The sequence below is a fragment of the Malaclemys terrapin genome, chromosome 4 (genome assembly GCF_027887155.1).
Source record: "Malaclemys terrapin pileata isolate rMalTer1 chromosome 4, rMalTer1.hap1, whole genome shotgun sequence".
In the NCBI taxonomy this organism is placed as follows: Eukaryota; Metazoa; Chordata; order Testudines; family Emydidae; genus Malaclemys; species Malaclemys terrapin.
The window spans coordinates 33009890-33033902 of record NC_071508.1 but is presented as its reverse complement, the minus strand read 5'-3'; the positions used below and the strand labels follow the sequence as shown (position 1 = coordinate 33033902).

Below are 24013 nucleotides of genomic sequence, written 5' to 3'. Positions count from 1 at the left end.
CGTATGCTAGTTATGTTGTTGTATGGATGTTTTTGAAGAACTGTGCAGCTGGGCCAAGTAAGCCACCATCTGTGCAACCAATGAAATTGTTGTATGCAAATTATCTGTAGAATAAGAGTGGTGATTGGTTGAGTTACCTCTGCTATCACAGTGGTCTAGGACTCTTTGTATGGCATAGATACAGCTGTTTGTTATGTATATATTATTCTATTATCCCCTTGAATAAATCTATTTAATCTATTTTAGGAGTTTATTCTGCCACCCATCATTGTGGCATCTGAGTACTGTCCACATGAAATAAATAATAAAACCCCTAGCAGATTTCCTGGCGTTACTGGCACTTTTCTATTTTTAGGGTCAAAAACTCTGCTTGGGACAGGGTTTTACTGTTTAGTGGGAGAGGGGCTGGAAAGAGAAGGGAGGGTTTGTGTTGAGACCATCACTCATGGTGGAACGGCTTCCCCAAAGAGGAATGTTTTGCAACATTTCCCAAAGAGTCAGACTCTGGCTTAGCTTGATCTCTTCTGGCTGATAGTTCCGTAGCCAGATCCCCTCGACTGACAACACTTTGTGCCTAGCTGTCACAGGCCGCTCCCTGGGCTATGAGATCTGCATTGTACCACTACCACACTCCCTTTTTTTTGCCAGTTCTAGCCCCCCTGCAAAAAAACATCACATTTTCTAGCCATGATGTTATTCAGTGCTACTAATTCCCCAGGAGGATTCCATTATCCTCTACAATAGAGCTATCTTAAAGTTTTATGCTACCACTCATCACCCTGGTATCTGGTTACTTTCCATGTAAAATCAATTGCAATAGAGAAACAGAGTTTGGCACCTCTCCCTTGAGAGGGTCCAAACTCTGCTTTGGGTAGGGGAGTTTTGATTGTTGGACAAGCATCATTTTTATGGCGGTGTAGAAGACTTGACTCACAGCAGGTGCACCCCCTCATGGGTGGAAATGGTGTAGCAGCTCTTTTGTTTCTAGCACCCCATGTCCATGGTTGCTCCAGTTCCACTGTGGTCCATATCTTCTCAAAACTCAATCAGGCCACATTTTAGTTCCACCGCTTTTTAGGTAACAGAAAGTTTAACAAATAATATTCCCACTCCTTGTGTTTGCTGTGGGCCCCATGGTCCTTATGTCAGAGCTCTCAAAAGTCCTTACCCTCTAATGTCAGGGGATATCACACAATCTTTATCCTATAACCCCCACGCCCACCCGCCCAAGGTCTGCTCCATCAGCCTCCTTGCTGCTACCTGCCTGGAGTTCTTCCTACAGCAGCCTCTTTTCCAGGCCTTCTCCTCCCCCTCTTGAAGTTCACCCTTCTCTCAGGACCCTCCCCCACCAAAATCCCAAACTGAAATACAAATGTAAACCTGCTTCTGCGCTCCCTAGACTTGACCTCATGTCCCTTCCTCTGTTGAAACACCCCAAGGTTCTCTCCCTGGAAGTTCAAAGTCTGCCCTATTATCAGGGCTCACGACCACAGTCTGCTTCTGCTAGCCTCCTACCAGACTTCTCTAACTCAGAAAAGGATCCCAGTTCTGTCTCACTCTCCCCCTGGGCTTCCCCCTTGACCCTCCTGATCTCCCTAGTTATCCATCCCCAGAGAGGGATTCTTTCTCTGTACCATTCTTTCCCTCTGCCCCAGCAGCCTCCACCTAATCCGTGCTTCCTTTCTTTATAGTCACCTAGGGGTGACCAGACAGCAAGTGTGAAAAATTGGGACGGGGTGGAGGGTAATAGGAGCCTATATAAGAAAAAAATCCAAAAATCGGGACTGTCCCTATAAAATCAGGACAACTGGTCACACTATAGTCACCACTTTGCAGCTTCTTCTCCAGCTGGGCATCATCTTTAATTAGGCCTGCAGGGGCAGCCAGATGAGTTAATTGGCCTCATGCCAATTAACCCTTTCAAAGCCAGGATGGGTAAATAAATGATCCCTTCCCAGCTGGAAAAGCTTTTCTGAGGAGGAAGGTTTTGCAGTGATCCCCTGTGGGAGTTGGTTCTGTAGCCAGACCTCCCCTTCCCCAAACAGAGCATGCTTTATATCCAGCTCTCCTTGTCTTGGTGCGAGCCTGCCTCCCCAAAGCACAGAACTGTATGGAGGAGCTACACCAGATAGGCTCCCAGCCCCTGCGAGAGGGGAAGATCAAGGGAGAGGCAGGCATGTGGCCAGAGTGCACCACCTGATGGATATTCTCAGCTGCCTCGGACCATGGAAGCAAAGCATAAGTTCAGGAACCTCAGAGCTGCCCTAACGTACACTGGGTACTAAGCAGGGTAGCATATAGCCTCAGAATGATCCAGGGAAAGCAATGCTAACTGATGTTTTCATCCTTTGACCATAAGGGGCAGGGTAAAATCTAGGCCAACATTGCTCATGCCCATTTCTTTTGCAAAGAGCCTAAGAGATGGATCCTGATTGTCATAGTGTCCACAATAACTGTGGTGGCTGCACGCCAGTTGCAGAATACTGCTGTCTGTCCGTGTCATTTCCTGTCTTGCTGACTGCAGCTTCATGCACGTGAAGAAAGATGAGAGATTCTGAATTCTCTTCTCATTAAAGAAGTATATCAGGGTAGCAGCCACATACCTTACTCAGAGTCAGCTCTGTAGTGCTAGGTGGCAGACAGGTACAGATAAAGAGACAATGCATGCCTGGGGAGCTTGCAGTCTAAAACTCTGGGCACTTCCTGACTGAATGCAAAACTCAGCATCTGTAATATGCCATTGGTACTGATGCATAATGTTACCATGACAAGATAGTATCAGTCACAGCCCAGTCTCAGTTTCAAAAAAAGCATTTAATACTGTGCTCATGCAACAAAAAAATAAGGTCAGCTTCCAGGCATTAACAGTTGGTTAGTTTGCTTTGATCTAGTCCTCTTAGAAACAGGACTAAATCAAAGTGAACTAACAACCTGCTAATGCACAGCCACAGGGTCCATATCAATGGCAAAATTTATGGGTTCTGTGACAGGGGTAACCACAATGACAGGATTCTATCCTTCACCATTGGCTTTCCAAATGAAAGGTATATATTACAGCTGGTTAGGAATTTTCAAGGGGGTTTTGACAGAAAACAGTTTCTACAAAATCTAAATTATCTGTGGAAAATTTTTGATTTCTGCTGAATTTTTTCAGTTCTATCAGAAAAATCAAAATTAAACATTTAATTTGGGACCATTTCAACCCTAATCAACACATTTCAGGTCGTTGAACTGAAGCAAAGTTTTGTTTTGTGATAGTTTGACATTAAATTAGGTCTGCCTATGGCACTACAGTGCCTCATTCTCCAATTCTCCTCCATGGGCCAGGTACCTTGGACAGACTACATCTCCCATGATGCAACTCAGCCTCCACTCTAACCAAGCTACATGATGCATCATGGGAAGTGTAGTCCAGCAAGGGACCAAAGCTCCTAAAGAAGAATTAGGGCATCCGGCATCCAAACTATAATTCCCATGAGGCACTACAGCATCTAAGGCAGATGCTGTAAACACTGAAGTATCTCAAAACAGTTCAATAGCAAATGGCAAAAGGAAGTGTTTAGACATTTCTGAATTAAAATTTTTCAGAACTTCATGTTCAGTGAAGAATTAATATTTTGTCCTGATTTAGATGGAAACAAGCATCAAACTGTCAGAACGTCCTACAAGATGGAAATTCCAATGTTTGCTCAGCTCTAGTGTATAGAACCATTCTGAAGTCAGGACTGTGGCATCCATCGGGATGGGAGACACTGCATCCATGAAAGATCTTTTTCCTGATACACCAGAAATAGAAGGAATTCTGGGATTTAATGAAATATTTAATTTGTTTTAAAAAATGAAAGCAAGAGACAATTTAGATCAGCAATAACCCAGGTCAAGTTGATGCCTGTGTCTGTCTCTGAAGACACACTCACCAAGTACTACCACTCCTATTATACCTGCATATACCCACTTTTGATGGTGCTGCCCTATACGAACAGGTCCCATATGGGGGAAAATGCACTATCATGTGATGTGGTGACAAAACAGGTCAAATTCAGTCCGGGTGTAAATGGGTTCAGACTCCCTTTGAAGTCAGTGTAGGGGCATCTCCCTAGGCTAGGGCTGCAAATGGCCCAGTGGCTTTGTTCTGGTGGATAACCCCATCCTTTCTCATTCCTTTGATGTTGAGTGGCTCAGGGGACCCAGGGGCATGGAAGTGTTCTGATCCGTTTGGTCAGTGGCCTGTATTTTTGCCTAGTTGGGTACAGTTTTTAATTATACCCAGGTGGGGAAATAGAGGCCATTTATTGACCAGGGGAGAATCCAGGCCATGTGCCAGCTGGGTGGAGAAGCCAGTGGGAATAGTCACTGGGGCCAGGGTTGGTGGGGAATCTGCCAATCTCTAGTAGGGAGAAGGTCTGCCTGGCTGTGCCCCTTGGCACAGAATCCTGCACTGCTTGGGTACTTGGCCCCACCCCTTGCCATGGGTTATTGCTCAGAAGTGAAGCAGCACTTGCTCGGGGAAGGGGGAACCACTGGCATCTCCATTGGGGGAGCTGTCTGGTGATGTCACTCAGGCTGGTGGCACGAAGGGGGCCCCCTCTCACTCAGGATCTGCTTTTTCCTCATGAGAGCTAAGGGCAACAATGGGCTGGAAAAGAAATGAAACACAGCGTGCTGAGTAATCCACACATACAGCAGTGATGAAACCCAACCCCCAGGCTGCCATCCTGCTTCCTCCCAGCACCCACCTATCAAGTGATCTCTCTCCTGCCATCCATCTCCATCCTCTGACAAACAGAGGCTATCCTGATTGCCCTGCTATAAAAAGGCACTGTACCTAGGAACTTTACCCCAGGCATCCCTCCATTTTTGCCCACTGTCTGTGTAATGATATAATTTATGTGTAGCATATTACTCAGCCACTAAGTGTCTGTTCTGTATAAAGTTCCAAGCAAAGTGTAGCCTGCAGTCAACAAGAGAGACAAAGCTGGAACTGGAGCTGTGTGTGTCTTCAGTTATAGCTATTTTGTTAAAATAAAGATCCCCATTTTCCTATTCTATCTCTCTTTCCCTTCTCCCCTATTCAGCTGCTGTTTAATTACCACATCATCTTCAGAGTTCTGGTAACAGACAACTTTGCATCCAAATGCTGCCAGAGAAACAGTGAGGCACAACCCCAGAGTTGCTGTGAACAGTGCAATGCCCCGCATGCCTGTGCAGTAGACCTAGAGAACAGACCAGGGACAGAGAGTTACAGAAAATTCCCTGGAAACCAGCATAGAAACTATAGCTACACAACTACATCCATCCCCACAGTCAGTCTGTGGGGGATGGTCCCTTATACTACTGCAATATCTTCTTAAGAGCTTCATCCAGCCCCCTTGTAAGTGATGCCGGGGACTATAGGAAATGTACACCATAGGAATTCTACACTGTGTGAATATTTAATAGTCATCATTCATTTATTAGTTATGCAGCACCTAATATGTGCTGGACACTTTACCAGACTATGATTATGATTTAATATTACAGTAGGACCTATAAGCTTGGGATACCATTGTGCTAAGAGTAGATTGTAAGAGATGATCTGTGTCCCAAAGATCTTACAATCTAAATAGTCAAGACAGGCAAAAAAAGCTGGGAGACCGGAAGGACTGTTATCCCCGTTTTATAGATGGGGAACTGAGGCACCAAGAGATGAAGTGACTTGTCCAAGGTCATACAGAAAATTTGTGGCAGACTGAGAAACTCAACCCAGAACTCCTGGCTTCCAGATCAATGCCTTAACCACAAGGTTTCTTCAATCCAGCTCCCCTGAGGCTCAGGTTGCACTAACTTAGACATGCAGCTTCAGAGGCACATTGCATAAAGTCAGTAGAATTCTTTGAAAACACCAAATGATCAGACAAATAAAAGTCAACGATTTCTAGTAACCTCCAATCCAAAAGCCAACCATCCTATTCATGTCGGGGCATTGAGGGACTATCCCACAGATTTTCCAACACAAACTGGGGTGGGAGGAAAAGGAGAATTGAGCAGGATTTTGAAAACAACCCCCCCACAAGTCTCCGCAGCTATCCAGTGGCTTTAGTGGTGGGGGCTGCCTATCTTGGGACACTGGACTGTTGGGATGGCTTCCCTTGGACTGAAATCTCCACTACTTGGAGTCCTTAAATTGAGACTGGATCTCTTTCTAAGATAGATGCTGCAATTCAACCCACAAGGTATTAGGTTCAGCTGGGCAGGAATTATTGGGTAAAGTCCAATTATTGGGAGAGGAAGAGTGGTCCAACCATCCCTGGTTCTGCTATCCATGTCCTGTGTGATCTATAGCAAGTCACTTAGGCCCAGATCCTCATGAGTATTTAGGCGTGATGAGAGTTAGCCTTTCCCATCTCTAAGATGGAGATAATAGCACAGCCCTGCCTCCCAGGATCCATACATTAAAGCATGTAAGGTATTCAGATACTACAGTAATGGGGTGAGAGAAAAACCTAAGACATGACATTCTCTGGCCTATGCTATGCGGGAGGTCAGACTAGATTATCACAATAGTCCACTCTGGCCTTCAGATCTATAGCAACTGAGGGGGTGGAGTGGAAGTCCAGGCATAAAAGATGGAGGCTGAATCCCCCAGGATCATATACCTCCCCCAGAAAACAGTCAATGGCCTCCCAAAACAAGGCAGGGATGGACACGGGATTGCAGAGGACCTACCATGATCTGATCATGCACACGGCAATTCTGGAGCTGGTCTTGGAGATCACAGGCAAAACTGAGATAGGAGAGCAGGTCCCTCAGGTAGAGGAAGTTGATCACCATGACAACAGCTGCAGCAATGATCTGGATCACCAGACAGGCCTTCACCTGGAAGACAGCAGAACTATGAGCAATGCTGCTGTCAAGGCTGATTCCCCACTCTGGCACTTCAAGTGCAGAAGGTGGGGGCCCTCAAGGATTCTAAAAATTAATACTGGCCACTCCAGGCTGGTATTAAACCTCCAACGTTACAGCTTCTCTCTGACCTTGGATAGGTAGATGCTGCCACCACCCAAGTGCAAAACCCCTGGGAACCCAGGAAGGAGCACTTGGGAATTCCTTCCTGTGGGGTACCCTCAAGCCTTTTCACCTCCCCTCCAAGGAAGCTGAGAAAGGAAAACAAAGAAATCAGCTGTTGCCACCAGCTAACTAAAAACATGCACAAAAATCCAAATCCTGTTCTTAAAAATGGTAAATTTCATTAAAAACAAAAAGAAATAAAATACATCTGAAAACTCAGACTATTGCTAGATTTTTAAAAAGAGCAATTTCAAAAATTAAGCACCCCAAATAGTTTTTTTGGGGGGTCAGCTTAAAGGTTACAAGCAACAAAAGCATCTGGGGTTAGCACAGAGGAATCCACAAGCCATAAGAAATAAACAAAATAAATCTAATCATGTCTTTCTAGACATTTTCTGATCCTCTTACATATCTGGGTTCCAAATAAGCAATTCTAGGTATGATTTTCATACCTGGCCTTCAGCTTCTCACAGCATAACTGCTGCCCTGTTTCCCTCTTCTCCGGAGAACCACAAAAGACACAAAGAAAGTCCACCCCCAATTTTAAAAAATTCTAGCCATCCCATTGGCTCTTTTGGTCAGGTGCCCACTCACTTCCCTTTACCTATGCATGCAGTCAGACTTTTTAACCCTTTACAGGTAAAGTAAGTAGAGAACAGCTACCAAGAGGGATTCTATAGCTAACTGGCTGGCTGGGTGTCCACAAAAGGAAGGTACCCCCCGTCTCATTTATCACACGCCCCCCAAATCATAGACAGTGCTGGCCAGCCTGGTTCACGTTGGGTCCACACCGGCTGGGATTTCTTCCTGGAGGTTTAGGAAACCAAGTTAATAAGATACATGCATCTTTAATTTTGCTAATTACATGAACTAAACAGTATTTTTCACATTTCAAGGACTACAATGATGTAGAATACAGGGACATTTTTACCCCGCTGATTCTGGGAAACCTTCCCAGGAGAGTGCATCAGCCACTTTGTTAGGGCTCATGAAATGTGTTGTATTTTAAAATCAAAGTCCTGAAGAGCTAAACTCCACTGAAGAAGTTTGTTGTTATTCTTTTTGACTGTGTGAAGCCACTTCAGTGCAGCATGGTCAGTCTGCAGATAGAACCGCTGTCCCCAAATGTATGGGCGTTGCTTCTCCAGAGCATACACAATGGCGTAACATTCTTTTTCGGAGACTGAACAGTGGCTTTCCCTTTTAGAAAGTTTTTTGCTGAGAAACACGACAGGATGGAATTGTTGATCTTGTCCTTCCTGCATTAAAACTGCTCCTACCCCACACTCAGACGCATCTGTGGTTACGACGAAAAGTTAGTCAAAGTTCGGGGCCCCCAGTACAGGGTCAGATGTAAGGGCTGCCTTAAGCTGGTTAAAGGCTCTCTGACACTTCTCAGTCCACTGAACTACATTTGGTTGTTTTTTCCTGGTTACGTCGGTCAGTGGGGTGGCAATTTGGCTGTAGTGTGGTGTACATCATCTGTAATACCCAGCCAAGCCCAAGAAGGATTGGACCTGCTTCTTTGACTTAGGAACTGGCCAATTTTGGATAGCATTTACTTTAGCCTGTAGGGGGTTGATAGTTTCTTGACCCACCCGTTGTCCAAGGTACATTATCCTGTTTAGGCCTATTTGACACTTCTTGGCCTTAACGGTTAATCCTGCCTCCCTTATGCGCTGGAAGACAGCTTGGAGGTATTCCCGGTGTTCTGGATAAATCTGAGAATATGGCCACATCATAAAGGTAGGCGACTGCAAATTCCCCAAATCCAGCCAGAAGGTTATCTACCAATCTCTGGAAGGTTGCGGGTGCATTTCGCAGTCCGAAAGGGAGCACATTAAATTCATACAGCCCTACATGGGTGATGAAGGCTGACCTTTCCTTGACTGGGTCATCTAGTGGCACTTGCCAGTACCCCTTAGTTAAATCTAAGGTGGAGACAAACTCGGCATGTCCCAGTTCCTCCAATAGCTCATCTGTGCATGGCATGGGATAGTTTTCTGGGTGAGTTACATCATTTAGCTTACAGTAGTCCAAGCAAAAGCAGATTTCCTCACCTGGTTTGGGCCTAAGAACCACTGGAGAGGCCCATGCACTCTCAGAGGGGCGGATTACACCCATCTGTAACATGTCCTTGATCTCCCTTTCTATCGCAGTTTTGGCTTGAGGAGCCATCGGGTAGAGTTGGGCTTCAATTGTGTGAGCATCACCTGTGTCAATAGAGTGGTACGCCCGTTCTGTCCATCCTGGGGTGGCTGAAAACATTGGCGCAAAGCTGGTGTGCAGCTCCTGGATTTGCTATCGCTGCTTATGTCCAAGGGTGATGGAAAGGCCTCTTTTACGCCACCATTGCTTTTTCCTTTATAGTAGACTCCTTCAGGCCACTCAGCGTCAACTCTCTCCTCTGTTGTAAACTGGAGAACCTTGATTTCTCGGGAATACGAGGGCTTTAGAGAATGAACATGGTATACTTTAGGTTTTAGGATAGGGCCTGGGAACGCTATGAGGTAATTAACAGCTCTCAGGTGCTTTTGGACCATAAATGGCCTCTCACACGATGCTTCCATCTTATTGGCCTGGAGCGCTTTTAGGACCATGACTTGGTCACCTACTCTGAAGGAACGCTCTCTGGCATGTTTGTCATACCAGGCCTTTTGCTCTTGTTGAGCATCCTGTAGCTTTTCTTGAACAAGGGCTAGAGAGTCCTTGAGGGTGTTTTTCAGGTTGGTTACAAAGTTCAAAATGTTAGTTCCTGGAGCAGATGTATCCCCCTCCCATTGCTGCTTCACCAACTGTAATGGACCTTAACTTTGTGGCCATAAACAAGTTGAAAAAGGGTAAAACCCCCAAACTGGGATGTGGTACAGCCCTGTAGGCAAAGAGCAACTGCTGCAACACTAGGTCCCAATTATTGGAGTGCTCATTCATGAATTTACATATCATGGCCCCCAAAGTCCCATTAAACTTCTCCACTAGGCCATTTGTTTGATGGTGGTAAGGGTGGCCACCAAGTGGTTCACCCCATGACCTTCCCAAAGACCTTTCATGGTCCCTGCCAGAAAATTAGTTCCCGAATCCGTAAGGATGTCTGAGGGCCAACCTACCCTGGAAAAAATGTCTGCCAATGCCTGGCTCATGCTTTTAGTACTGGTGTTGCTTAGAGCTACTGCTTCCAGCCATCGGGTGGCAAAATCCATGTAAGTCAGTATGTACTGCTTTCCTCTGGGTGTCTTCTTAGGGAAAGGACCCAGAATATCCACAGCTACATGCTGAAAGGGAACCTCAATTATGGGGGGAGTGGCTGGAGAGGGGCCTTGACCTGGTCTTGGGGCTTTCCCACCCTCTGAAACATCTCACAAGACCGCACATAGGTAGAAATGTCTTTGTCCATTCCCTCCCAGTGAAATGACTTCCCCAGATGGTTTTTGGTCCTCTTCACCCCAGCATGGCCACTAGGGCAATCATGGGCTAAGCTCAAGAGCTTTTTCCTATACTTAGTTGGAACTACCAACTGTCTCTGAGGATGCCAGTCCTCCTTGTGCCGACCAGAAAGGGTTTTCTTGTATAAGAGTCCTTCTTCTATAACAAACCTGGACCTATTGGAAGATCTGAGAGGCAGTGGGTCACTCCGTGCTGCCATCCAAGCTCCCTTGAGTCTCTCATCTGCTTCCTGCTCTGCCTGGAACTGCTCCCTTGATGCTGGAGACATTAGTTTCTTGCTGGGTTGTGGACTTGGGCTTGGTCCCACTGGAAGTGATGCAGGTGATGAGGGTGTCTCCGTTGAGTGTGAACCACTCTCCACTGGTGCACTGGGTTGTATTTCAGGCTCCGGTTGAGCTTCTTGCACCGGTGTAGCTGCTGCTACAGGTGCAGGCTTTCTGGCACCCTTTGGTGCTGGCTTCCCTGACTCTGGTGGGGTTGCAAGCATGGGCTCTGGTGCTGACTGTTCTGCCAGTTCTGATCCTTGGGCTGGTTCTGGCTGGGTCCCAGGAACTGGATCTACAACTGCTGTCAGGCTCTGGACTGGTTTCACCACCTCTGGCTGGGTCCCTGTAGGAGGCTCAGGAATGGAGTTCGGTGTGGAGGCCTGTTTAGCCTGGCTGTGGGTGACCATCCCCACCCTTTTTGTTAGCCTCACATAGTTGTCGAAGTCTTCTCCCAGCAGCATGGGAATGGGATAATCGTCATAGACTGCAAAAGTCCATATTCCTGACCACCCCTTGTACTGGACAGGCAACCTGGCTGAAGGCAAGTTAAAAAGAGTTGCCCTTAAAGGGTTGCACCATCACCTGGGCTTCTGGGTCGATGAATTTGGGGTCCACCAGGGATTGGTGGATAGCTGACACCTGTGCTCCAGTGTGTCTCCATGCAATACTCTTCCTCCCGCCCACACTCACAGTTTCTTTTCACTCTGGGGGTATTTGCAAGGCATCTGGGCCTGATGGCTCTCGGTGGGATCCCGGGGTAATGAGTTGCAGTCAACTGGTGCTCTTGGGACAGTTGGCCTTCTCATGCCCCAGCTCATTACATTTAAAGCATCGCCCAGCTGACTGGGCTGGGGTGAGGTGGGTGGTTGGAGAGTGGGGTGGTGGGACGAGAGGGCATCTGGGGTCTCCCTGGATGTGTGGAGGGCTCCTCCTTGCAAGGTGGGACTTTGGGCTGACCCCGATGGTGGGGTATTGTCTCGGGCTGCCCCTTCTGGTATCCCCACCAACTGCTACTAGCTTTCTTCTTCTCTGCCACTTCCATCCATTTGGCTCTGATCTCCCCCGCCTCGATTACAGTTTTGAGCTTCCCATCTAGGATGTACCTTTCTATTTCCTCAGGAACACCCTCTCAGAACTGCTCCATTTGTATTAGGAGACACAGATCTTCCAAAGATTTAACATTTGCTCCTGATATGCAGGCATCCCAATTTTTTAAAATGTGGTAGGCATTGGGAAAATGCCACATTTGGTTTCCACCTTAGGGCTCTGAACTGCCGACGGGCATGCTCAGGTGTTAGCCCCATCCTAATTCTGGCCTTTTGTTTAAAAAGTGCGTACTCATTCATGTGTTCTTTAGGCATTTCAGCTGCCACCTCTGCTAAGGGACCACCGTGTTGTGGCCTCAGCGCCACCATATAGTGATCTGTAGGGATGTTGTACCCAAGGCAGGCCCTTTCAAAATTTTCTAAGGCCTCTGTATCATTGCCTACCTAGTATGTGGGGAATTTCTTGGAATGGGGAGCAGAACCTGGAGAAGGACTGTTAGGGTTACCTGGTGGACCCAGCTTAGCCCTTTCCAGCTCTAAGAGCTTCCGCTCTAACTCTGCCTCCAAGCACTTCATTTCCAAGCATTTCACCTGTCTTTTCTCCTCCACTTCCAACTCCAAGCGCTTTGCTTCTCATTTTTGCTCCGCTTCCAAGTGCTTCATCTATAGGACAAAATTCCTGTCTTCCACAATCTGAACTCAGTCTGCATTAAGGGCATCCCTCCATCTTGGCACCTGGATCTCGGTTGGGGGAGGGCTGACCCTTCACTCCTGGGAAGTTCCCCGTCCCCCATTCCCTCCTTGCATTTCCATCATGGAGCTGGATGTCTGGGCTTGATCTGGGTCTGTCTCCTCCGTGGCGTGCCGCTTTGGGAAGACTAGTTTTTCTAAGGTTTCGGTGCCTGCCCTCAACCTCATGCACAGGCTGCCCTACTCTAGCCTAACTATTTCGTTGCCACAAAGCTAGAAAAAAAAATAAACTGCTTGTTGGACTAGCTGGCTTTGCAGGCTGAACCCTTTGCATGCCTGTTCCCCCTCAGGCAGCAAAGAAAAAGAAAACCAACCTCCCTGGCTTTCAAGCAGCCAAAAGGAAAAATGTGTCCTTTTAAAATCCTGAGGTCTGTGCTTCTGGGTCAAAATGATCCCACCTCTGGCCCCATGTCAAGGTGGATTCCCCGCTCTGGCACTCTGAGTGCAGAAGGCGGGGGCCCACAAGGATTCTAAAAATGAATACTGGCCACTCCAAGCTTGTATTAAACTCCCAAGGTTACAGCTTCTCTCTGACCTTGGATGGGTAGATGCTGCCACCACCCAAATGCAAAACCCCTTGGTACTCAGGAAGGCGCACTTGAGAATTCCAAAAGTTCTAGCCGTCCCATTGGCTCTTTTGGTCAGGTGCCCATTCACTTCCCTTTACCTATGCATGCAGTCAGACTTTTTAACTCTTTACAGGTAAAGCAAGTAGAGAACATCTACCAAAAGGGATTCTCTAGCTAACTGGCTGGCTGGGTGTCCACAAAAGGAAACTACCCTCCCTCCCACCCCCATTTATCACAGCTGCTATGGATCAACATAGTGCCCAAGGGAGTGAGATAGAGGAGAGGGAGTGAGATAGAGGAGAGAGAGAGAGAGAGAGAGAGAGAGAGAGGGAGGAACAGAATTGGTCACTCACCAGGGCCATGCTAGGTGCTCTGTCAGCAGCGATGGCAATGATGCCAGCCAAGAATAACTGTAGGGAAAAGAATCATAGAATCATAGAATATCAGGGTTGGAAGGGACCTCAAGAGGTCATCTAGTCCAACCCCCTGCTCAAAGCAGGACCAATTCCCAACTAAATCATCCCAGCCAGGGCTTTGTCAAGCTGGGCCTTAAAAACCTCTAAGGAAGGAGATTCCACCACCTCCCTAGGTAACGCATTCCAGTGCTTCACCACCCTCCTAGTGAAATAGTGTTTCCTAATATCCAACCTGGACCTCCCCCACTGCAACTTGAGACCATTGCTCCTTGTTCTGTCATCTGCCACCACTGAGAACAGCTGAGCTCCATCCTCTTTGGAACCCCCCTTCAGGTAGTTGAAGGCTGCTATCAAATCCCCCCTCCTTCTTCTCTTCTGGAGACTAAACAATCCCAGTTCCCTCAGCCTCTCCTCATAAGTCATGTGCTCCAGACCCCTAATCATTTTTGTTGCCCTCCGCTGGACTCTTTCCAATTTTTCCACATCCTTCTTGTAGTGTGGGGCCCAAAACTGGACACAGTATTCCAGATGAGGCCTCACCAATGTCGAATAAAGGGGAACGATCACGTTCCTTGATCTGCTGGCAATGCCCCTACTTCTACAGCCCAAAATGCCGTTAGCCTTCTTGGCATCAAGAGCACACTGTTGACTCATATCCAGCTTCTCGTCCATTGTGACCCCTAGGTCCTTTTCTGCAGAACTGCTACCTAGCCATTCGGTCCCTAGTCTGTAGCAGTGCATGGAATTCTTCCGTCCTAAGTGCAGGACTCTGCACTTGTCCTTGTTGAACCTCATCAGGTTTTTTTTGGCCCAATCCTCTAATTTGTCTAGGTCCCTATGTATTCGATCCCTACCCTCTAGTGTATCTACCACACCTCCTAGTTTAGTGTCATCTGCAAACTTGCTGAGAGTGCAGACCACACCATCCTCCAGATCATTAATAAAGATATTAAACAAAACCAGCCCCAGGACTGACCCTTGGGGCACTCCGCTTGAAACCGGCTGCCAACTAGACATGGAGCCATTGATCACTACCCGTAGAACCCGACGATCTAGCCAGCTTTCTATCCACCTTACAGTCCATTCATCCAGCCCATACTTCTTTAACTTGGTGGCAAGAATACTGTGGGAGACCGTATCAAAAGCTTTACTAAAGTCAAGGAATAACACATTCACTGCTTTCCCCTCATCCACAGAGCCAGTTATCTCATCATAGAAGGCAATTAGGTTAGTCAGACATGACTTCCCCTTGGTGAATCCATGCTGACTGTTCCTGATCACTTTCCTCTCCTCTAAGTGTTTCATAATTGATTCCTTGAGGATCTGCTCAATGATTTTTCCAGGGACTGAGGTGAGGCTGACTGGCCTGTAGTTCCCCAGATCCTCCTTCTTCCCTTTTTTAAAGATGGGCACTACATTAGCCTTTTTCCAGTCATCTGGGACCTCCCCCGATCACCATGAGTTTTCAGAAATAATGGCTAATGGCTCTGCAATCTCATCCGCCAACTCCTTTAGCACCCTCGGATGCAGCGCATCCGGCCCCATGGACTTGTGCATGTCCAGTTTTTCTAAATAGTCCCGAACCACTTCTTTCTCCACAGAGGGCTGGTCACCTTCTCCCCATATTGTGCTGCCCAGTGCAGCAATCTGGGAGCTGACCTTGTTCATGAAGACAGAGGCAAAAAAAGCATTGAGTACATTAGCTTTTTCCACATCCTCGGTCACTAGGTTGCCTCCCTCATTCAGTAAGGGGCCCACACTTTCCTTGACTTTCTTCTTGTTGCTAACATACCTGAAGAAACCCTTCTTGTTACTCTTAACATCTCTTGCTAGCTGCAACTCCAAGTGTGATTTGGCCTTCCTGATTTCACTTCTGCATGCCTGAGCAATATTTTTATACTCCTCCCTGGTCATTTGTCCAATCTTCCACTTCTTGTAAGCTTCTTTTTTGTGTTTAAGATCAGCAAGGATTTCACTGTTTAGCCAAGCTGGTCGCCTGCCATATTTACTATTCTTTCTACACATCGAGATGGTTTGTTCCTGCAACCGCAATAAGGATTCTTTAAAATACAGCCAGCTCTCCTGGATCCCTTTGCCCTTCATGTTATTCTTCCAGGGGATCCTACCTATCTGTTCCCTGAGGGAGTCAAAGTCTGCTTTTCTGAAGTCCAGGGTCCGTATTCTGCTGCTCTACTTGTCAGAGCACAAGTAGTAACACTCAGGGCTTTGGAGGAGAGACAGCTACTCAGCACTAGGAAAGCAGGGCCAGCACTTCAGGGCCTCAGCAGAGCTGCAGAAGGGGCAGGGCTGGGATTTAGGGGCACCGGAGTTCTGCATGTGGGGAGCCCTGGGCAGGAGGGCTATAGGTCAGGGTTGAAGGACACTGGCAGAGGTGGGTGGGCCAGCAGGGATAGCTGAGACAACTCATTCTCTTACCAGGATTCCTGGGAAGAAATGGATGCCGACACTATCCGTGTAAGCGCAGTTGTCGATGACGAAGAGGGTTCCGAAGGCCACCTGCAGCAGCCCCACCACCACTAGCACCGCCTGGCAACGAGAGACGCTACAGCCATTGGCAAGGGGGCTGGGAGCATGGCAGTCACTAAGGATGCCAGTCAGATACCAACGTGCAGGGATGCCATCCCTTGGAATGCAGGGAGCACAAGTCAGCCTTGCTGAGCCAGGCATCAGGGCCGGGGTGGGGGGCTGTGTGCTGATAAACCACATGGGCATTTACTTGCTCCCACTCTTCTGAGTTTCAAGCCTTATCAGAGCCCAAGTAGCCCTATGGGCCAGTGCACAACCCCAAGACCCAGAGCACTCAAGACCCTTAGGCCTTGGCTACACTTACCAGGTAGTTCGACGGCTGGAAATCGAAGTTCTGGGTTCGACTTATCGCGTCTAGTCTGGACGCGATAAGTCGAACCCGGAAGTGCTCGCCGTCGACTGCGGTACTCCAGCTCGGCGAGAGGAGTACCGCGGAGTCGACGGGGGAGCCTGCCTGCCGCGTGTGGACCAAGGTAAGTTCGAACTAAGGTACTTCGACTTCAGCTACGTTATTCACGTAGCTGAAGTTGCGTACCTTAGTTCGAATTGGGGGGGGTAGTGTAGACCAAGCCTGAGATGGGTGATTGGAGTCCTGGCAGCAGAGGAACAGGCCTGGGAGAAGATTGGCCTCTCCTTATACCCAGAGCAGGTAATGGCACTGCTGGATCCCCACCCACCTTCTCCACATCCCCCAGGGTGTCACCCTCATCTCTAGGGGGTGGCTAAGGAGCTGAGTCCCCACTGCCCATAGAGCCAAGTCTGGGGGCTCTGCCCCAGCTGTGGGTGGAGGGAACATCAAGGAGGCCAAGGCAGGAGCCATGGGAAGGAAGTCCCAGTTCTGTCTCTCCCTGGGAAAGGCCTCACCCCAAAGACTCTGGGCTGCACCCCAAGGAAGCCGTGCAGCAGGGATTGCAGCTCCGACATGGTAGCCCCTAGGCGTGGTGACACAGAACAACCCCCTCGTGGAATCCTGAAAACGAGCCTGTGAAGAGAGTAGTGTCAATCTGAGGAGAACATGGAGCAGTCATCTTCCCCCACCCTAGCCCATGCAGCCCCCTCATGAGAGAGGGACCCTCAGGAGTATCTGCCTGATCCCTGTGCGGGAAGCCCCAAGGGAAGGTGAACAGGTTGGTCTCTAGCTAGGAGACAAGTTGGAAGCAGAGGGGACTGTGCTAGGGGCACAGATTTAGGGATCCCAGGATGAGAGACTCCTCTGGCTGGGGGAATGAGGGCCGGGGTCCTGTCCTGTCACAGAGGGTCCTTCACCCCCCCTCAGGCCAGTCACCCCTTCTTCTAGTGATCCAGCCCCCAAACCCCTCATCCTATTCACTGCCCTCCCCATTGACCCCCCCACCCTATCTCCCTCCCCACACTCACCTGGGTCTCTCTGTCCTGGTGCAGAGGTGGGCTCCAGGCTCCCAATGTGGGTACTAATCACCAGCTTTATGCCTGGTTCTCCTGCTGCTCCCCCCCAGACTGATCTGATCCCCCGTGTCTCCTTGGAGGCCTGCCAGGAAGTGTCCCAACCTCCTGTGGGGCTGCCGGATGCTTACCACAGAGAAGGAGCTTTCAACACAACTCAGCACATGCTTCCCTGCACAGTCACCATGCCCCTGCATGGGGAGCCTGAGGCAGGAAGGGGCCTGTCAGCTCCCATCCAGCCCAGGGAAGGTCACAGTGCCTCAGGAGCCAAGGGGCATGGCCCATCTGGGGGGCAAGCCACACAGCTGCCTATGGGTCTGGGTGGCTCCAGGGGATGGGAATGAGTGGCTGCAGGGTGGCTGAGGGGATCTGCAGTTCTGGAGATGTGAATATGTTGGGGGGGGCCACCAGAGAAAGAGACATGTACCAAGATGGCCACGCCAGGGAGATCACCCCTTTCTCCCCCACCCACTCCACTACCCCTTGGCCCTCAGGGAGAGATTATCACAACCACCAGCCATTCCTGGAGAGCTGCCCCCCTCCCCATCTCCTCCAGGATGTACACACATCTCCCCCCACCCCTAGCTCTCCCAATTGACCCCACACAACACTCTGTCTCCCCACCGAGGCAAGTACCCCACTCCCCACACACAGCCTTCACCCCCTGGGACAGTTATTCAGACAGTCGCACCCAGGGTGATAATTATCTATTGAGGGGGCAGGGGCTGGTGTTGTGCCCATGCCACAGCACCCCCCTCCCCAGCAGCCTAATCACAGGGCCATTTCCTGTGTCTGTCCCCACCCAACACACCTCCCAGGTGGGCAAACACCTCAGCCCCAGGCAGCCTCTTCACTTCCCAATAGACAGCAACATTTCTCTATGTCCATCCAAGAGCCACCCGCACCAACCTTTTGCAATCCCAGCTCTTCCCCCTTCCAGGCCAGGCAGGGGACCCAGCTGGGGGAAGCTGCTGCTGCAAGTGCCTGTTGATTTACAAGACTTCTCTCTGGGGGCAACCCCATCAGCCATGCACAACCAGTAAACCTTGTGGGTTTGGTTTTGTGGCCAGGAGACTATCATAGAATATTAGGGTTGGAAGGGACCTCAGAAGATCATCTAGTCCAACCCCCTGCTCAAAGCAGGACCAATCCCCAGACAGATTTTTGCCCCAGATCCCTAAATGGCCCCCTCAAGGATTGAGCTCACAACCCTAGGTTTAGCAGGCCAATGCTCAAACCACTGAGCTATCCCTCCCCCCCAAGTCCGCTAGTGTACAGCTACCTCCCTGCACCCCACCAGCAACCATCATTCCCCCACCCACACACTACTCCTAGAATAACCAGTGCTGGGGCCTGGAGTGGAGACGGATGGATCACAGCCCCATATACAATCACTGCAGACATTACAATGTAAGAGAGAGACACCAACTCTCACAGTTACTGCCAGCACCATTCACCTAGAATAGATTCCAAGGCCAGAAGAGACCTCTGTGATCGGCTAGTCTGACGTCTTGCTTAGCGCAGGCCACAGGACTGTCCTGAATTCATTACTGTTTGAATTAGCACAGATCATAGAACCATAGGGTTAAAAGGGACCACAAGGAGGGTCACCTACTCTAACCCCCTGCCAAGATGAAGGATTTGTTGTGTCTAAGCCATCCAAAACAGGTGGCTGCCCAGACTCTTTTTGAAAACCTCCAGTGAAGGAGCTTCCACAATCTCCCTAGGCATGTCTGTTCCATTGTCCACCTGTTCTTATAGTTAGCAACCTCTGCCTGAGGTTTAATCTAAATCTGCCATGCTCTAGTTTGAACCCATTTCCTCTTATCCTTCCCTCTGTGGCAACAGAGAACAACTTTTCTCCATCTTTTTTATTGCACCATTCCTTAGGAAAAGCTTCCAGTTTTGACTTAAGTTGCTAGTGACTGAGAATCCACCACTGCCCTTGATAAATTGTTCTGATGGTTAGTTACCCTCGCTGTTTTTTTTTAATGCATCTTATTTCTAGTCTGAGTTTGTTTTGCTTCAACTTCCACCCGCTGCATCTTGTTAGTCTTTGTCTGCTAGACTGAAGAGCCCTTAATTTTCAAGTTTATGTACTCCATATAGATACTGATAGAATGCAATCAAGTCACCCCATAATCTTTTCTTTATATTAATGTAACACTGATGCCATTGGGTACAGTTGTCAGGAGCAGGGATTGAATCTTTGATCTTTGTGTTAGGGGGCTTATTTTTTCACCCTCTCACTTCTTGCATGAACAGAGAGCAACAATACCCAAAGTCCAAAGGTGCAAACAATTCGATGTTTATTGGGGTGAACTTCCAGCAAGCATAATTCCAGTTTCCTTCCTCAGTGTCGCCCTTCCCAGCTCTGACACCACAGAGCCCTGCCTGTATCCCTGTTCCCATTCCCACCCCCACTTAGTAAAGCATGATTCCAGTTCCCCCACCCCCAGTCCCTGTTCCCATTTCCCCCCTTACTTCCTGATTGACTGCAGACTATATAGTAAAACTTGAGTTCTGCTTAGCTATACCTTAACCAATCATTTTACTGAAATTTAACTAACCAATCCTAACATACTGTAACATGGTTATTTAATCAATTATATCCCACCACCTTAATTGGTTTACACTTAACAAAATTAATTATACAGCAGACAGAAACAATTACAGAACCAGACAGAGACAAACGATAGGGAAGTGGAGACTACAGTGATAGAACAATACAGAAATGAGGATTTCACATCCCAACTATTTAGAAGTGAGTTCTTGCCAGACAGGATGCTATTAGACTAAGTTTCCTTTTACATCTTCTAGGCTCTTCCCTTTCCCAGAAGGCGATAGGAATATCAGGACAGGATTGTATTCCTAACAGCCCAATAGCACCTTATTTCAATGTGACTAGTTTGGAAGGTGAGGATGTAACCATACACCTCCCAGTTTATGGCTGGCCTCTGCTGCTTAGCCAAAGGCCTTAGCCTAAGAACCAGGCCTCAGACTGTTACAGTAAGAAAAGGCCCTTACACAGACAGACAGTGATTTAGATTCTTTCTTTTATACCTCTATAACTAGCTAAGTGATAAGAATACACCTAAATTCTTAAAGTATAGGCCTTTACAGACAGGCCTGAATATCTATATCCTAACACTCTGGATCTTAATTCATGAGACTATTCTGCTCCTAGCTAAAAGAGCCAGCTTTTAGCCAAAGCTGTAGCAGGCAGAAGCGCTAGTTGGCCTAGCTACCACTAGAGGGGGACAGAGTGTTACACTAAGTAGCTATAGTTTATACTAAATAGATTGAGCTCCTCCAGTCTGTCCCTATAACATGTTTTCAATCCTTTAATTATTCTCATGGTTCTTCCATGAAACCCCTCCAATGTGTCAACACTTTTATTCGGCTGCATTTAGGGTTTGAGCACCAGTGCCTGTTTGAAATCAGCATCCATGCCTGGAGACAGCAGGGTTCTGAGAGAGTAGATTTAAATTAGACTGGATTGAAGAGAGAGATTCAAAAGGCTGGGACCGTTCAGCTTGGAAAAGAGACGACTAAGGGGGTATATGACTGAGGTCTACAAAATCATGAATGCTGTGGAGAAAGTGAATAAGGAAGTGTTATTTACCCCTTCACATGACAGAGGAAGCAGTGGTCACCCTGTGAAATTAATAGGCAGTAGCCTTAAAACATAAGGAAGTACTTCTTCACACAACACATAGTGAACCTGTGGAACTCATTGCCAGGAGATATTGTGAAGGCCAAAAGTGTAATTGAGTTAAAAAAACCAATTAGATAAATTCATGGAGGATAGGTCCATCAATGGCTATTAGCCAAGATGGTCAGACAACCCCATGCTCTGGGTGTCCCTAAGCCTCTGACTACCAGTAGCAGGGACTGGCCAACAGGAGATGATCACTCAATAAGTTGCCCCATTCTATCCATTCCCTCTGAAGCATCTGGGACCAGCCATGGTCGGAAGACAGGATATCAGGCTCGATGAACCATTGGTCTGATAGAGTTTGTCATTTTGTGAAGAATCATCATTTTTCACAAGGGTGAGTGAGATTCTTTGGCTTAACAAAAAATTTTCATTAAAATATTTTAAAGTGAAAGATTTAGTTTTAGTTCTTGAAAGCAAGTATTTTTAGAAGGCTCCTTTCTGGAGCAGTTTGTTTAAGCTGTTTCCAGCCTTCCATCCCCCATCACCTTGCTCCAAAAAAGTAGGCAGGACAAAGTGAGAGAAATGAAAACCCCACACTGCCTCCCCTGCCTCCAAAATAATCTGAAAGTTTTTGCTTTTCCAAAACCTAAAGCAGAAAATTCAACTTCACCACAAGCTTGTTTGCTAGTTGTCAACAAGTAAATATTTTTTGTGGAGAATAATGTCAATAAACCCCCATTCCTCAGGAGTGTTTTGATCAATTCTAGTTCAAACCCACTTGGAAAAACGGCTGCCCCCACCATAGCCTCCAAGTCCCCCCACAACATTTGGTTACAAAGAAATGAAATTCCAGGAGTCACTTCTCATAGGTCTCCATGAGGGTTGAGGCAGCAGTGGTGGTACAAAGTAAGAAAGGAATTCACTTGGAAATGCAGAGTTAAGACAACACTGTTTTCTCCACTACTCATGGGCTTTGCCTTCAGAGTGCTTTAATTCTCTCAAAACTGTCATGAGAATCATAGTATCAGAGGGATAGTCGTGTTAGTCTGAATCTGTAAAAAGCTTATGCTCCCAATACTTCTGTTAGTCTTAAAGGTGCCACAGGACCCTCTGTTGCTTTTTATGAGAATCATAGAATATCAGGGTTGGAAGGGACCTCAGAAGGTCATCTAGTCCAACCCCCTGCTCAAAGCAGGACCAATCCCCAACTAAATCATCCCAGCCAGGGCTTTGTCAAACCTGACCTTCAAACCCTCTAAGGAAGGAGATTCCATCACCTCCCTAGATAACCCATTCCAGTGCTTCACCACCCTCCCAGTGAAAAAGTTTTTCCTAATATCCAACCTAAACCTCCCCCACTGCAATTTGAGACCATTACTCATTGTTCTGTCATCTGTTACCACTGAGAACAGTCTAGATCCATCCTCTTTGAAACCCCCTTTCAGGTAGTTGAAAGCAGCTATCAAATCCCCCCTCATTCTTCTCTTCTGCAGACTAAACAATCCCAGTTCCCTCAGCCTCTCCTCATAAATCACGTGCTCCAGCCCCCTAATCATTTTTGTTGCCCTGCACTGGATTCTTTCTAATTTTTCCACATCCTTCTTGTAGTGTGGGGCCCAAAACTGGACACAGTACTCCAGATGAGGCCTCACCAATGTTGAATAGAGGGGAATGATCACGTCCCTCAATCTGCTGGCAATGCCCCTACTTATACAGCCCAAAATGCCATTAGCCTTCTTGGCAACAAGGGCACACCGTCGACTCATATCCAGCTTCTCATCCACTGTAACCCCCTAGGTCCTTTTCTGCAGAACTGCTGCCTAGCCATTCAGCCCCTAGTCTGTAGCAGTGCATGGGATTCTTCTGTCCTAAGTGCAGGACTCTGCACTTGTCCTTGTTGAACCTCATCAGATTTCTTTTGGCCCAATCCTCTAATTTGTCTAGGTCCCTCTGTATCCTATCCCTACCCTCCAGAGTATCTACCACTCCTCCCAGTTTAGTGTCATCTGCAAACTTGCTGAGGGTGCAGTCCACACCATCCTCTAGATCATTAATGAAGATATTGAACAAAACCGGCCCCAGGACCAACCCTTGGGGCACTCCGCTTGATACCGGCTGCCAACAAGACATGGAGCCATTGATCACTACCCGTTGAGCCCGACGATCTAGCCAGCTTTCTATTCACCTTATAGTCCATTCATCCAGCCCATGCTTCTTTAACTTGCCGGCAAGAATACTGCGGGAAACCGTAACAAAAGCTTTACTAAAGTCAAGGAATAAGACATCCACTGCTTTCCCCTCATCCACAGACCCCGTTATCTCATCATAGAAGGCAATTAGGTTAGTCAGGCATGCCTTGCCCCTGGTGAATCCATGCTGACTGTTCCTGATCACTTTCCTCTCCTCTGAGGGCTTCAGAATTGTTTCCTTGAGGACCTGCTCCATGATTTTTCCAGGGACTGAGGTGAGGCTGACTGGCCTGTAGTTCCCCGGATCCTCCTTCTTCCCTTTTTTAAAGATGGGCACTACATTAGCCTTTTTCCAGTCATCTGGGACCTTCCCAATTGCCATGAGTTTTCAAAGATAATGGCCTATGGCTCTGCAATCACATCCGCCAACTCCTTTAGCACCCTTGGATGCAGCGCATCTGGCCCCATGGACTTGTGCTCATCCAGCTTTTCTAAATAGTCCTGAACCACTTCTTTCTCCACAGAGGGCTGGTCACCTCCTCCCCATGCTGTGCTGCCCAGTGCAGCAGTCTGGGAGCTGACCTTGTTCGTGAAGACAGAGGCAAAAAAAGCATTGAGTACATTAACTTTTTCCACATCCTCTGTCACTAGGTTGC

At 47.9% G+C, this 24013-nt stretch overlaps 1 protein-coding gene across 2 annotated transcripts in view; it reads right to left on the bottom strand.

The window, feature by feature from the left end:
* Positions 1–2857: 2857 nt before the first annotated feature.
* The window catches only part of LOC128835354 (membrane-spanning 4-domains subfamily A member 4A-like), a 42957-nt gene continuing 21801 nt past the window's right edge, over positions 2858–24013 (bottom strand). The window contains exons 1-7 of one of the 2 annotated variants that reach the window (XM_054024764.1): positions 17463–17971; positions 16950–17067; positions 15975–16085; positions 13476–13532; positions 6706–6855; positions 5091–5213; positions 2858–4636 (exon numbers count right to left, since the gene is read on the bottom strand). In XM_054024764.1, coding sequence (XP_053880739.1) covers positions 4589–4636; positions 5091–5213; positions 6706–6855; positions 13476–13532; positions 15975–16085; positions 16950–17009 — 549 coding nt within the window. In that variant the 5' untranslated portion in view covers positions 17010–17067; positions 17463–17971 and the 3' untranslated portion in view covers positions 2858–4588. Of the gene's footprint in view, positions 4637–5090; positions 5214–6705; positions 6856–13475; positions 13533–15974; positions 16086–16949; positions 17068–17462; positions 17972–24013 lie in introns of those variants that run through there. The other variant, XM_054024763.1, reaches the window with a different exon arrangement.